We start from the raw sequence: 15,347 nt of genomic DNA on the forward strand, positions 1-15,347 counted from the left end.
TTTCTCGATTCTGATACAATTATCAATTCCGATCCTACCAAAATCTCAAAAAATCTTTTGGAAAAAAAAATTTAATATGTATCTATGTTTTCACAAACCTTTGTGGTTGCGCTCTCTAGATTTTAGTTTTACTCGTAGTTTAAAATCAATAAATATTTATCGTTTTTACTAACAATAGTAAATAAAGTTTTAGGTACTTATGCACTTATTGACCCGTGCTAAAATAATGTTGTTATTTAGAAAGGCATTCTTAACATGGGGAGAGGAGTGTTTTGTAACTATTCTGTACTTTCATCTAACAATTTAATCAAAAAAGATATCATAAAACTTTTAGTTTAAAAATACAATTTAAAAATAGCGCGGTTCAATAAGTTCACAAGCACCAAGTTTTAAACAAAAACAAATAAAAGAATCGTTTCTGCCATCTTAAAACAATCACCAAATTTTCCGATTTCGATAAATCAAAAAGTTTCGATTCCGATTAATCGATCCAACATTATTATAAACCATTCTTGTATGATTTCTATTTCGTGTTAATTTCAGTGTTATATGATCAGTAGGTTAAGAATTTATCGGTTAAATATTTACACACATACATTTGTTTTATTTATATAGATTTTGTCTTTCTAAAAAAAGCCTTCTTTCGCTTGTGTGATTATTAGTAATGAGTCCATGTCTCATTGAATTATGTCGCCATTACCAAGATGACTTTGTGAATTTTTGACTCAATCATTCTTCTTATTTAAGGAGTTAACTTTTGAACTACACAAGCTTCTATGAGTCATCTAGTTCACATTTTGTAGAGTCAACGTTTTGAAACACTGACCACGGTGACAGATTTCACAAAGAATAAAACTTTGAATCTTCCTTCTGTTCCCATTCTTTAACCCACTTATTTGTGTGTGAAGGTGGTGGTGGGGGTCTTTCTAAACCGCAGGGTTCAGACTTTGGAGTACTTTTGATACACATTTTTTATATTTCGTGAAAAAGTTGTTATTAAATTAAATTCTGGTACAATTTAATTTAAAGTGACATTTAAAAAAAGCAATAATATTTTTAAATAAAAATATGAAAAGAAACATTAATGAGGCATTGCTAAAAATACATACATTAATTGAATGAGGTAATGCTTATTAATTATAAAGTCACTAAATAGAGTTTGTGGATGATATGAGAAAAATATATAAGTGTAGGCATTAAAAAAAGTTTCTTGCCTTAAACATTATTACATGAGAAGTTATTTTGAGTAAAAAGTTAATTTATTTTACCCATCTAAACTCGAGAAATGCACGATCAAAATGTGTAAACGTTGAATGAGTAATAATGAAGATGGCTGCCACCCGTAATTTCGTTGAGCAAGTAGCAAAGCAACCTTGACCTTGCGATCAAAAACCAAGATCAATTGAAACGGAACAAACCGAAGCAAAACCGACAAGGCAGAAAGTGACAATTAAATTACTTTTATTGATATTTCTGTAAGTAAAAAAAAAAAAAAAAAAAAAAAAGGAAACTTTTATTTTTACTTATATTTTTCATTTTGAATTTAAGTCTATGGATCATAGTAATAGGCTCGGGTTTCATCCTGTGTTATCAGTCTTTTGAACTGACTAATCATCTTGGCACATCTCCAAATTAATCCTCCAGCACTCGACACATTCTCGCTTTTGGAAAGGAGTCAGCAACCTGGGAATCCACCCACCAGACACTTGTGCATATATAAATAATCATGAATAATAGTTTCCACAGACACTGTACTAATCTTGACCTCTTTGGCTATTTGGTGAATAGTCACAGGTTGATCTTCCAAAATGGCATCCGCAACTAAACTGACAGATGTTTCGTCAATAGCAAAAGGGAGACAACTAGGTCTGGGAGCTGTTTCCACAGATTTCTGGCTGTTTTTGAATTCACAATGCCAACGTTTTACAAGTTCATGTGATGGGGCATCATTACCATATGTTTTATTCATTTTATCAAAAGTCTCATGTGGTGTGCAGCCTTTCAAATACAAAACCCGGATCATTGCGCAACACACAACAGGCTCCATTTCACACCTGACTCTATTCAAATCCTTGTAAACCAGAAACTACAATCAGTTCAGAACTGAAATTTATCGCATAACTTATAAAGATATAAACCATTGCACATGCAAAATTTCAGCTATATCAGATAGCTGGAAGTGGGTCAGGGGCATTACTTATTGAACACCCTTTGTAAATCAATAGGTTATATATGAATGCTTTACTTCTCACTCTCATCTCTTTTCAGCCTCAGATGTGGTAATTCAGCTGAAAAAAATTTATAGGCCCTTTTTAAAAAATTTGACTCTTATTCAACTCTGTTAAAAATTGTTGATACCAATTCTTCAACTCGGACGTTGGAAAAGGAACTGAAAGAAAAAAAATCATTCTTGAGTGTATTTTAAAAATCTTTACTCCAATTCCCAAATCCTGCAAACGTTGCTGGCCCTGTCGGTGGGGCATTAGAATACGCCGACTGCCCCCCTGCAGAGGATAAAAGTCCCTCAATGGGGGTCCTGGATATGACCTTAAACTATATCCAGTGGTGAGGCCCCAGCTTGTGGGCTTTGGGGAGTGTGGAGCCACCCTTTAATTACCATTGCTCCCAGGTCCACTCTGACCCGGAGTGGTAGTACCTGTTAGGGTCCCAACTATGGGTTAAATAGAAACCGACGTGAAAACAACAAATATATTCTATTAAAAAAATTTTTTCTTCAAAATCTTCGGATTCGGCATTAAATAACCCGAAAAGGGTTGATATGCCGTAAAACAAAAACAACCAACCAACCTGAAAACGTTGCAAAAACTTTTGTATAAATATTATATGGGTTAGTTATATTCCAGCTTTTTTTTTTTTTTTTTTTTTTTTTTTTTGTGTTCATTTAATTAACTATTCTTAAAATATCTCTCTTTTTTTAGTTCCAAGAATTGTCATCAGAGGGAAAGGACCAACAACAAAACAGGTTGCTGCAAAATGAAATGCCAAACTCTCAGGAGCTTTTTAGCTGGTGTCCGGAAATCAAAGTGAGTTTTTTTTTTTTTTCCTTTTTTTATTTTCCTTTTTTTTTTTTTTTTTTTTTTTGTTGATAAACAATTATGTATTTAAAAAAAAATTTTTTTTTTATCTATTCAAAATTTCAGCAAGACAGTGAAATTCTATCTGAAATGCAATGAACAGTGACTCCTTTACTTATAGCAACTTCACCGCAACTGCAACAGCTCCAGAAACCGTTATAGAGACCATAGAGAATATTGAGCGAGCGAAAGACCCTTCACTATTGGATTATGATTTTGCGCATATCATTAAAAACAAAAATAATTCTAAATAACACATGCCATAATAGTATTTATAAAAAAAGACTGAGACTAGCAGCATTACGTCTGTGAGAGATAGGTGGCAGAGAAGAAGGGGGGCAGTTAAATTACACGTACATTTCTGAACCTTATCAAGAACCCTCAAGTGGGACAGATTCACTAGCCCAAATATAACTATAGTAGTCCATACATGATCTGATAGTAGATTATTTATTGTCGTATTAGGTAGATAAGTTTATCAACATGGAGGCCAGTGAAGAAAAAGAAACAAAGTTTGATGTATAGTTAAATATATAAAATAAAAGAATACATTAATAAATTATATACAAATGCTTATACTATGAAGCGCACGTGCAAAGTAATAGAAATATGTCAGCAGGTTAAAATGAACAAGATTCCTGTTAGCCGGCTAACACACGACACAACTACATTGTCATTGGCCATATGATGGTCAAGTTTGGTATGCATGTTAACATACAATAATCTCCCTGTCCTGTACGAAATTTCTAAAAGACGTTTGTAAACTGGTCAGGAAATCGAATAGTGAAACCATTTTACATCAAAGTTGCATAGGAAACTGAATCTTTCCTTTTCATAAAATTTATCTGAAAATTTTAAATTTTTATTTAAATTTTATTAAAATTATTTTTTTATTTAAAATATTTTTATTTAAAAATTTATTTTAACATTTATTTTATTTAAATTTTTTATTTAAAAATTTTTTTAATTCAATATTAATTTTTTTTAATTCAATATTAATTTTTAGCTGAAAGATTTTATTTTTATAATTCTCATAAAAATTTTTAATGTTTAAAAATTTAAAACTTTTAATTAATAAATTACAAATTTCTTTTCATTTTTAAGAATTAAAATTTTTGAAAATTAAAAAAAAATTCAAATTTTAACTAAAAATTTTTTTTAATTTAAAAATTAAATTTTTCTTTTTTTTTTTTTAAATTAAAATTTTTTAATTATTTAAAAAAATTTTTTACAAAACCATGAATCAACAAGAGTTTAGTGTCTGTTTGCTTTAGTAAGGTCTTGTATAGGTCCATCGTGTCATTATTCAATTTGATGTTTGTAACTTCATACTGTCCCCCATCTCAATTATGAACCTAATACTCCAATTGTAATTTTTACTGATAAAGATTGGCAGCCAGTAGAGGTACTCTTCATTTTCTGGTTTCAGAGAGTTGTCAAAGACAGCTGATAGGACAATGAAGAGGGAAGATGGTTTCAGCGTTAGTTTGGAGAAATATGGACAGTATGTGTAAATATGAACGTTCTTTTCCACCCATCCTAACGGTTTATGCATATTTAATTCTATGATACAGCATAGCATTTTGAAATGCCGTGTGTATATATATATATATATATATATATGTATATATATATATATATATATATATATATGAGAGAGTAATCCATAAACACTCACAATCAGTTTTAGGTATTCTTAATTTGCATATGTAATTCATAAACCGCTTCTAATAAATTAATATTCTATGATATAGATTTGAAATTTGTATTGTCATGTTTCCTTTGTATATATGCTATAATTTTGTCAATAATAAAACGGATATTACACTTTGACTTTAGGCAAAAAGCCAAGGTACCATAGAAAATATTATGGCAAAGAATTTTTGGAATCAATGAAAATAAAAACCTGATTTAATCCATAGTATTATGTTTTTTATAAGGATGGGTAGTGTAGTATAAGTTCTGATGTCATAAGACCTTCCTCCCAGGAATTACCTTCTTCTTTTTAAGTAAGTGGGAGTAATCTTCCCAGATACTACTTCCTCCTTTGGGGTTGAGGGGCGAATTACATGTGGTCATTAGACAATTTTCCCAGAGACTTTTTTTTTAGGCGGGGGGCGGGGTATAATGTTTTGGTACCATGACACCATACACTAAGACATTACCTCTTTTTCTAGAGAGTAGTGTAGTATATGTTCTATTGTCACATGTTACAAGACATTACCTTTGCCTTTGAAGTGATCATATAGTATAACATCTGTTGAGGCATTACCACTTAAGACTAGTATAACATATTTTCCCTTTTGTTATAATACATTCCTCCTCCACATTACCTCTACTTTGGAGGTGGAGGGGGAGCCCAGTGTAATATATGTTCGCTCCACATAATACCATACTCCCAGGATTACCGTCTTCATTGGCGTTACGGTTAATTCATCATGATACTATTCTGTTATTAGTTCTTTTTGAATACCAGTGTAAAGTGTGTTCGTTCACCAACATATCCACCTCCCAGGCTAGCAAAAATATGCAACTGCAGGGAGTATGTTTGCTATTGCATGTGTGTATGTGTTATATATATATATATATATATATAACAGGCTCCTTCAGTCTTTGACAGACTATGGGGGTGTCTGTGTGTGAAATTTTTGTGGCAGGAGGTTCACAATCTCCAACCACACATCTCCTGAGTCGACATTGTTAAATACCAGTGGCAAGTGAAGTGTATGTACAGGACGACTGGAAACAAATGCTGAGATATGCGGAGAGCACATACAGCCCCTAGAATTCCCAAATGGTCACGAATTTGGTACGAACCAGGTTCAACGTTGCTTAACTTCGGTGATCTGATGAAAACCGGTGTGTCAACATGATTATGCTGTATAGCAATGCCAGCACATTGATATTAAATCTTGGTCTTTTATTAAATCTAATTCGTTTTTTAAAAAGTTTTTTTTTAAAGATATTTTGTATTCCTACACGTCCACAACTAAAAGAAAAAGACATTTTTTTCATATGGATTATCTCTATCTCTACTAGTCTATAAAAGGAACTTTGTCTGTGTGTCTGTTCTCTATGGACTCTAAAACGGCTGGGCTGATTTTTATAAAATCTCACACGAAGGTACTTTATGTGCTTGCCAGTGTTAGTTTTTGTATCGGAATGTCTTTGATAAGTATCGATGATTGAAATAATTCGATGAAAGAAGTAACAGGTAATTTTGACCAAAATTAACACCTTACACAGACTAACATCATAGGTGCATTTGAGTAGTTTTATTACCGCGCAAGCTGAAAGGCTCAACATATAAAATCTACAATAGGTTCTTTGATATGACAGGGGTGCATTCAAAATGAATGTTTATCTTTAGAAACAATTGAAATATGATACTTGACTTTTGCATTTTAAACTTTAATTCAAGCCATTATATATAAAAAATAGTTTTATAAAATCAACAAGTTCTCGACAGTGCAATGTAAACAACAGTGTATTGTGAATTAAGTCACTGCCAGAGGCATGTGAGCTTTCTCTTGGCGCATCGCAAAGGTCACCCACTAGAGCAGGCAATCAATCAATTTGATTGAAAAATGGGAGATTTCACCGATTTCGATAATAATAAAACTATGGGAGTGTGAAACATTCGTTAATCATCATTCATTCCTGGGCAGCGAAGGGTTATCCTGTTAGAGAGAGATTAAAAAAATAAAAAATAAAATTAAAAAAAAAAGGGAACAAACCAAGTTATGTGTTCATCAACGTTTCGTCTTTATTTCGAGACGTCTTCTGGATGAATGAAATTAAGAAAAGAAAACACCAGTACAAATATTTGAAAATATATTTTTGATATAATGAAAAGTATTTGTTTCAAAAAGAATATGGATTGCATCATATCTTTTAAATATATTAACGGTTATATGACGTTATAAAAAAAAATCTTACTCTCTTTCTTGTTTTGAATTTCCAACGACTTTTTTTTTTTTTTTTTTTACATGGGGGGGTCACCACTTATCAAGGCCCGGAAGCCACTCAGGGATAAGGGTTATTGCGTGTACAGTAATCAATGGGATAGTATTGTAGTAATTATTAGTATTGGAGATTTGATAGTGTCTTACTTCAGGGGGCGGTTTGTCAGGAATTTGTTTATGTTGGATTTGAAGACATCCAAGATGTAGTCAGGTGGGAAACAGGCAAACGGAACAGAGTTCCACAGTCGTGCAGTTCTGAGAAAGAAGCTTTGTTCATGGAATCTGTTTTGATTTAGGCACAGATAAAGAGTGGAGAAAATTACTGACAGTAGTTGCAGCTAGATTGGTGTTTTTTGTGAAAGATTGGCGGGAGGGGTGGACCAGAGATTGGAACTCAGACGAGAACTTGCCATGGAAATAACGATAAAACAAGGACATGCTCGCAATGTCTCTTCTGTGGGAGAGAGGTAGCAGGGAAGAGAAAAGGGCATCCCCCACTAAGCCACGAAGTATATTTTGTACTCTGTCAAGCCAGGATAGGCTGTTTTTAGCAGCTCCTGCCCAGATATGGCAACAGTATTCCATCCTTGGATATACTTGGCTTTTATACAGATAGAGAATTGCATCAGTAGTGAGATATCTTCTGGAGCGGTAGAAGGATCCCACCATTTTCCCAGCAACCTTGGCAACAGACCTGATGTACGTGTTCCATTTCAGATCAGGGGTAAAGGTCAAACCCAGAAGCTTGTCAAAACATGGAGCTTCCCCAAGACAAGAGCCATCCATTTCAATTGATGCCAGATGAGGATCAGAGCGTTGATGATGTAAAGATAGAAGCTTGGTTTTAGATGCATTAAAAGTAACCAGCCACCTCTTCCTCCACTGTACCATGCGCTCGAGATCAGAGGAGAGAGAATCATAGAGAACTTTGTCATTTACGGCCTTTGATGTATTGGCATAGATGGTCATGTCATCAGCATAGATGTCAACGAATGATTTAAGTATGTGTTTTGGGAGATCATTGATGTAGATCAGGAAGAGAGTTGGGCCCAGGATGGACCCCTGAGGGGACTCCAGTATTAATAATAAGGACCTCTGATTTCTGCCCATCAACCACTACTCTTATGAGCCTATCAGAGAGAAGTGATTTAATAATTGAGAAAACATTTCCAGTTATACCGTAGCTGGAAATCTTGTGAAGTAGACCCTTATGCCATAGATATCGAAGGCCTTTGATATGTCAAGAGCAATTGCCCTAGAAAGGAAGCCTTCATCGAGAGATTCACTAATCCTATGGGATATAACCGTTAGCACATCTGCTGTAGATCTAGCAGAATGGAAACCGTATTGTATTTATTTATTCTATTTAATATGGATTCCAGCAGCTTACTCATGACACACAGGAGACTTATTGGTCTGTAATGAGAGGGAGATAACTTATCACCAGAATTTTTAAACACAGGGCATACTGATGAGGTTTTCCAGGGTGTTAGGAAGCACTTCTCCTTAAGGCAACAGTTTTGTAAGTATAGGGGCAAGTTCTCGTTGAAGCTTTTTCAACACTATAATTGGAATGCCGTCTGGGCCAGTTGCTTTACTGGAATCAAGGTTCTTGATTAGCTTGGCGACATCATGTGCAGATATTTGGAGGTTGCATAGTGTGTTGTCTGTTATAGGTGGAAATACGGGGAGTTGATGGCCTTCATCACATACAGTAGAATTAGCTGCAAAGTTCTTGGAAAATAGTTTGGCCTTGTTTGATGCTGACAAGATGACCTCAGGTCCATTGATGATGGTTGAGATAGAACGCACGCTTCTGTTCAGGATTCTGTTTGCTATTTGCCAAAATTGGTGGGAACCAGGCCGTTGCTCAGCTACTTTGGATTTAACGGACTGAGCATATAGCTCTCTTGCATTTTTTATTACTCTTTTACAGTGGTTGCTGGCAGTCCTGAAAGCAGCTTTAGTCTCAGTACATCTATTATGGTGGTAGCAATGGAAAAAGTGATTTCTGTGCGCAATGGCAGCAGCACATTCTGGGGAGAACCATGGCTGGCTGTTAGGTTTTTGTTGGAATTTTTTACATGGTATGAATCGGTCTATGCCCACAATTAACCATTTGGTCAGGTCTGACACTATAGAGGACACATCCTTTTTAAACATGTAATGCAGAGGTAGATCAGATATGAATGTACGGAAGCTATCCCAGTCAACCATAGAGTACCGATATACAGTACGGTGGAGTGGTATGTCTGAAGACTTATTACATTTCATTCTTCTCTTAACTAATACAACGGAGTGGTCGGAGGATCCCAGGGGAGATAGAATGGAACATGAACATAGCTCAGGGGAAGTTGTGAAAAAAAGGTCTCGAAGGTCTGACCAGTAGTATTGGGCACACGGGTGGTTTCATGAACAATCTGAGTGAGGTCATATGCACATATTCCATGCCCATGGCGATCTTGAGAGTCAGATTTAGATTTTAAGTTAGAGTATCCTTTAATTATGAACTCGTCTAGGGAAGTGGTCGGCCTTATGCCAGTTTTGCTTAGGAAGAATGTCCGGTTTCGTCTCCTGTAATTGTTTCAACCTCTGGAAGGTTGGAACGTAGACCCCCTGATCTTGGAGGAGGAGACATGGTAGTAGGGGTCTACGTTGGAGGATAGGGTTCTAGGTTTATTCGTGATTTTTTTTTTTTTTTTTTTTTTTTTTGAGATATTTCATGTTGAGGTTTTGGGATTTGTGGAACAAATCGACAGACTTGGTTAGAGTAGGACAGAGAGGGAAAGTAAGAGAGAAAAAGACAGGAATTTTTTTAATTTTTTTATGTAGCGCATAAGGTAAAGCCGTTACAATTACCCACTAGTATGGCATCGAGAGGCTCCACCAGAAGCAACTGCATGGTCCAGAATCCATTCACCAAATGGCAATACAGCAGCCCTAGTACTTTGCACTTGCTGATAGGACAGCCTCCTTAGTTCGGGTCCCTGACTATCAGGCGGATAACGTCAGCCCAGATGAAACGTTTACCTCCAGCACCCTTACTAGTGACATGGTCACAAGGATAGACATAGAAACAGACTTTTTCCGTTTCTGAAATGTAACAGGGTCATACATTTCATTACATCAAAAATATTTTTTCAAATATTTGTACTGGTGTTTTTGCTTAATTTTATTCGTCCAGAGGAAGTCTCAAAATAAAGACGAAACGTTGATGAATATATAACTTGGTTTGTTAGTTGTTTTTTTTTTTAGTTTTTTTAGTTTTTATTTCTGTATTTCGTCGGAATAGTATTTCGTTTTTCTCGTCATATATATTGTTTTTATTTTTAAATATTTAAATCTTTTACGTGCATAAGTTAGCCAGAAACACGCGTGTCCATGGATATCAGCTGTCGTCAGCATGGATAAACTTTTCCCTAAGGATCGAACCCATGACTACACACTCTGCAATCTTGCAGACTGTGTAGTTACAGGTTCGATCGTTTTATGCTCGTAAAAATATTTAAATAGAACATTTTTTAAAAATAAAATAAAATAAAATACGTCCTAGCAATAAAAGGGGAGACACCTTTATGAGCAATAGCATTTCAAAACTGTTAAAAAAAGATTTTTGTGTGTGTGTGTGTGTGTATATATATATATATATATATATATATATATATATACAGGGTGACCAAAAAAAAGACCCTAACTCTAATTAGGCCCCGTTTCTTAGTGTTTTGTCCGAATGAAATGAAACTTTGGCCATAACTAGTCTATTGTATTCAAAACATCACATCAAAACACTAGGATCTTTGGCCTTTTTTTCCGTTGACTGTAAAATGCACAGAAAAACTATTGAATGTTCTGTTTTGTTTTTGTTTTTTTGGGGTTTTTTTTTTTGTTTTTTTGCGGGGGGCACCCTGTATATATATGAGTGAAATTATCTGTGTGTGTGTGTATACATTTCCCTACCAAATTACTCTGTCAATTTTCAGTCTACAGACTCGAGACTTGACATCAGGAATAATGAGAGTTGGGAAAATCATTTTAATCGGTTTTCGACCAGAAATTTGGCTGTCAACGGATCAAAGTTCAATGATTTGATATATATGTTATCAAAGAGTAGATCTTTAATAAAGCAAAGCTTAATAAGATAAAAAATAAAATAAAAAAGCGCAATACTATTAAAAGGAGCAAACAATAATATTAAATGGAAGATGATGAATAAAGTTATAACTTTATTATGTAATCAGAGCGGAAAAAGTAAAGTGGGGGAATTTTTTTTTTTTTTTCTTAACCCGCTCCCGTTTACTTTTCCTTATTGTTCTGACGATGTAATAAAGTTATAACTTTTATTCCTCACACACACACACACACACACACACACACACACACACACACACACACATATATAATGAAGTTAAAGTTTAAATTAATATTGGACAATTCTTTTATTTGATTTTATTTAACGGTTTTGTTTTCTGCTTGATTTTGCAAATTTTTTTGACCTTGTTATCGGATATCCTTTTATTATTATTGTTAAGAAGAAAAAATAACAGTATTATACCCTCCCCTCCCCAACACACACACACCCCGCTTCTACTCACAGACACTTTCAATATTAGGTTTCCATTTTCGCCATGTTCAGCATTTGTAACGACCACGTAACAAATGATGATTGGCTGAGAATTAAGGCTTAGAGACGAGAGACACTTGCAGGATTTCTTAGAGTCGGGGGAGGGGGGACAGCTACTGCTGCTGCCTGTTGCCAGTCTTAGAGGAATGTTGACGTTTCAGCAGTTTTAGTCATTTGACTCTCTCTCTCTCTCTCTCTCTCTCTCTCTCTCTCTCTCTCTCTCTCTCTCTCTCTCTCTCTCTCTCTCTCTCTCTCTTCCTTTCTCTTCTTTCTCATAGACACTTGACTGTCTACTCCAGTATAACATTTCCTTTTTTTTCTTTTTCTTTTTTTTAATTCACTTAAAATTATTGTCTTATTACTTATGTCTTGCAAACATCTACCTAGTTGTTCATGGCCATAAAACCGAAATTATGAAAGTTAACTACTTCAGCTTAACTAATTGAACGGTAATTGGTTTGGTATATCTACTCATACCTTAACAGATTTATCCAGCATATAATGTTATCTTGTCGGATTTTCGAAGTTACACCCAAGTAGCATTTAAACTGACAAATCAAACTTTGCTTCTGACGAGCTAATTTTCATTTGTTATTGCTGTGCCATGTTATTGACAATATACTAATGTTCTTCACTACAATTCATTTCAACATGTTACCCAGAACGCTTTGCACCACTTTTATATTTCCTTACAACGATTAAAATAAAGATGCAATGATGAACCTTAGAGTTAGAATCCTTATTCTAATTTTGATCCAAATTCGCTGCATGGTTTTGATTCTAGCAAATGTAAAAAAATTATGAATTAAGTTTAAGGGATTGTAAGAATATGTTGAAATTCAAAGAATCTTGCTTAACCTGGTATCTAATGATTGCGGATCAAATTTAATGCAAATCTGAAATATTTGAATTTTCACATCGAAGCATGTGCTCATATTATGCCTCCTAAAACCCTTGTATTTCTGCAGTTTACAGACTGTGCTATTTTTTAGAAAGCATTTTCAGGTTAAATTCAACTTTTACGATATATATATATATATATATATATATATATATATATATATATATATTAATTATCAGGTAGAAGTACAGAATAGTTAACAAAGCCACCTCCTCGTGTTAAACATTAACATTATTTCAGCATAGCCTTATGCAGAAGTACCAACTCTTTAAACTATTCAAAGGAAATTGAAATAGGAATATTTGTTAATTTTGATGTCTAATACCTATTAATAAAAATTTCACAGAAAATGAATCCATCCAAATTTTCTATGAAGATCTTCCATCCTCTTTTTTACCCACTTTGCATGAAACTAAATTAAATGAACTTTTACTCCTAGTAGCTGTATTCCCAAATTAGTTTAGGAGTGAATCCTATACCTAAAAATGTATAAACATATACACATACTTCACTTTATATAGGCAAATGTTATTAAATCTTTTTTTTTTCTGTTTTAAGAGAGCTTTTAAAGTTTTTCTTTTTTTTTCAAGTTTCAAACGATTTTAAATATTTTAAAACATTTACCTTAATAAAAACGTGCTGCCTACACACACACATACACATTTAAAATTAATGCAATGTGGCAACCTTTAACAATCTCTCATATAATGTCGTCTGCAATTTTGTTGTATCACAGTTCATCAATGCGGCTAGACTAGCACCCATTCTAAGCCAGGAATCGAATCTTCTAGTTGATAGTCGGCAGTTCTACTATCTGGCCAATGAGATTAGAGCCTGCAAATGATATCTATATAAACATTTGAACACTACTCTCGCGTTCATTTTTTTTTTTTTTCCTGATAGATCTTTTAAATAACCAATATTTTGAGATCTCTTCAGAAAAAAATGATTTGTTATCAGTTAGTTTTATTATTGGAACATCATTTGAAATCGACTTTTTTTTTTAAAAGGAGACATTGTAGCTAACAAAAAAAAAAAAAACAATAAAAGATGAAAAACAACAACTAATAAAGATGAGAATAATAGTCCGAAATAAAAATAAATTAATATATATAATGCTCATCTCAAAAATGAATTCCAATTAAGGAATAATACATATATACGAATCGGTACGGACCTGACTATGGAAGATCAGATAATAAATAAACGTGGATTTATAAGATCAAAGAATCCAACCTCGACCGCCCTTGGCGCAGTTGATAGACGTTGAATCTCTACGGTTCCAGATGAACATTGTCTGAAGATAGCGATTTCAATCCTACCCAAAGCCAGCCAGAGGTTTACTTGGCCAAAACGTGGTGAGATGACAACAACTATGGATGGCAGTAATTGCTGAGAATGCAGTTAGATTAGAGGTTCCTATCCGTTACCACCTGACGAAGGCCAGAGGAATAGTTGGTCAAAACGTTGTGAAAAAACAACAATAAATAAAAGATGAACAACTAATAAAGATGAGAATAATAGTCCGAAATAAAAAATAAATTAATATTGTATCTAACTATTCATGGAGATATTGTCACAATGTAGTCATTTTAAAACTAATAAAATAATTTATTTTAATTTGTGTGCATGTGTTATATAGGAATGTTATATTAAGAATTCAGTGGTGAGTTTCTTAATTTGTAGTTTGAGTCTAGTTATAAGTATCGCCTCCTTAATTCTAAGTTTGCCAGTATTTCTTTCAGTAGCCACAAGTTATTATTTACATCTTTAAATTTAAGTGCTTTCTAAAAAAGGATACTTGTGTGTTGAAGTGTTCTTAAATCGGGATGTGTAATGGGCTGGCTGGGATACTGATGTAGAAGTTTGGCACTTATCACATTGTATGTAATATATGTTGGATTATAAAAATTCTGAAATAAATCAACAGACAACGCAAGATGAGATACATTTCCGTTTTTTTTTTTGTTTTTTGTTTTTTTTTAAGCGACTCGCAAGGGAGATAATCATAGATCTCTCCCTTTTTATTTTTTATATGTCAAATCTTACGACTACTAGTAATAACATGGGAGAGAATTTCTTTAGCAGGTTCAGTGCTGGCTATATATATATATGTATGTATATATATATATATATATATATATATATATATATATATATATATATGTTAATCGGAAGTTTTAAGATTTTAGTGAGGTTAAGGGTAGTGTTGGTATGTTTAGTTAGAATCGAAAATTGGAACATATTGTGATATTGGAATCAGAATCTGAAAATTTGTGCCTATTTTCTCATACCAAAGTCGATTTTTTACATTTTTTGTTTAAAACTTAATTTTCCATTGCTGGTACTAATAATGCAATGATAGATAGTTATTGTTTTTAAATCATAAGTTAAACTATAATCTATAGATAATTTCTCAGAAGTGTATTTTTACATTTGGAAATATATGCACTAGTGATGGGACGATTCCAATGTTTTTCCCCCGATTCCGTGCTAAATTCATGATTCTGATACAATTACCGATTCTGATTTTTTATAAATCTCTAAATATTTAACTATAAGATTGTTATTTTCCCCAATCTTCGTAAAAACACATGTTAAATATGTAGATATTTTCCTAAACATCAAAATACACTTGTGGAGAGTAATCTATCAATTTAAGCTTTACTGATATTATAAAATCAATAAATGTTTATTATTTTATCATTATTACCAGCATTGGAAGATTCTACTTTAAACAAAATCAAATAAAAGAAAAAAGAATC

At 33.4% G+C, this 15,347-nt stretch overlaps 1 protein-coding gene across 1 annotated transcript in view; it reads left to right on the plus strand.

Annotated features, from left to right (window-relative positions):
* LOC145296788 (cyclic AMP-responsive element-binding protein 3-like protein 1) overlaps positions 1-15,347 on the plus strand; it is a 244,004-nt gene that overhangs the window by 173,300 nt on the left and 55,357 nt on the right. The window contains exon 3 of the mRNA XM_080142852.1: positions 2,940-3,044. Coding sequence (XP_079998978.1) covers positions 2,940-3,044 — 105 coding nt within the window. The remainder of the gene's footprint in view (positions 1-2,939; positions 3,045-15,347) is intronic.

Source organism: Euprymna scolopes, chromosome 17, assembly GCF_053919585.1.
Source record: "Euprymna scolopes isolate OS-2025 chromosome 17, ASM5391958v1, whole genome shotgun sequence".
Taxonomy (NCBI): domain Eukaryota; kingdom Metazoa; phylum Mollusca; class Cephalopoda; order Sepiida; family Sepiolidae; genus Euprymna; species Euprymna scolopes.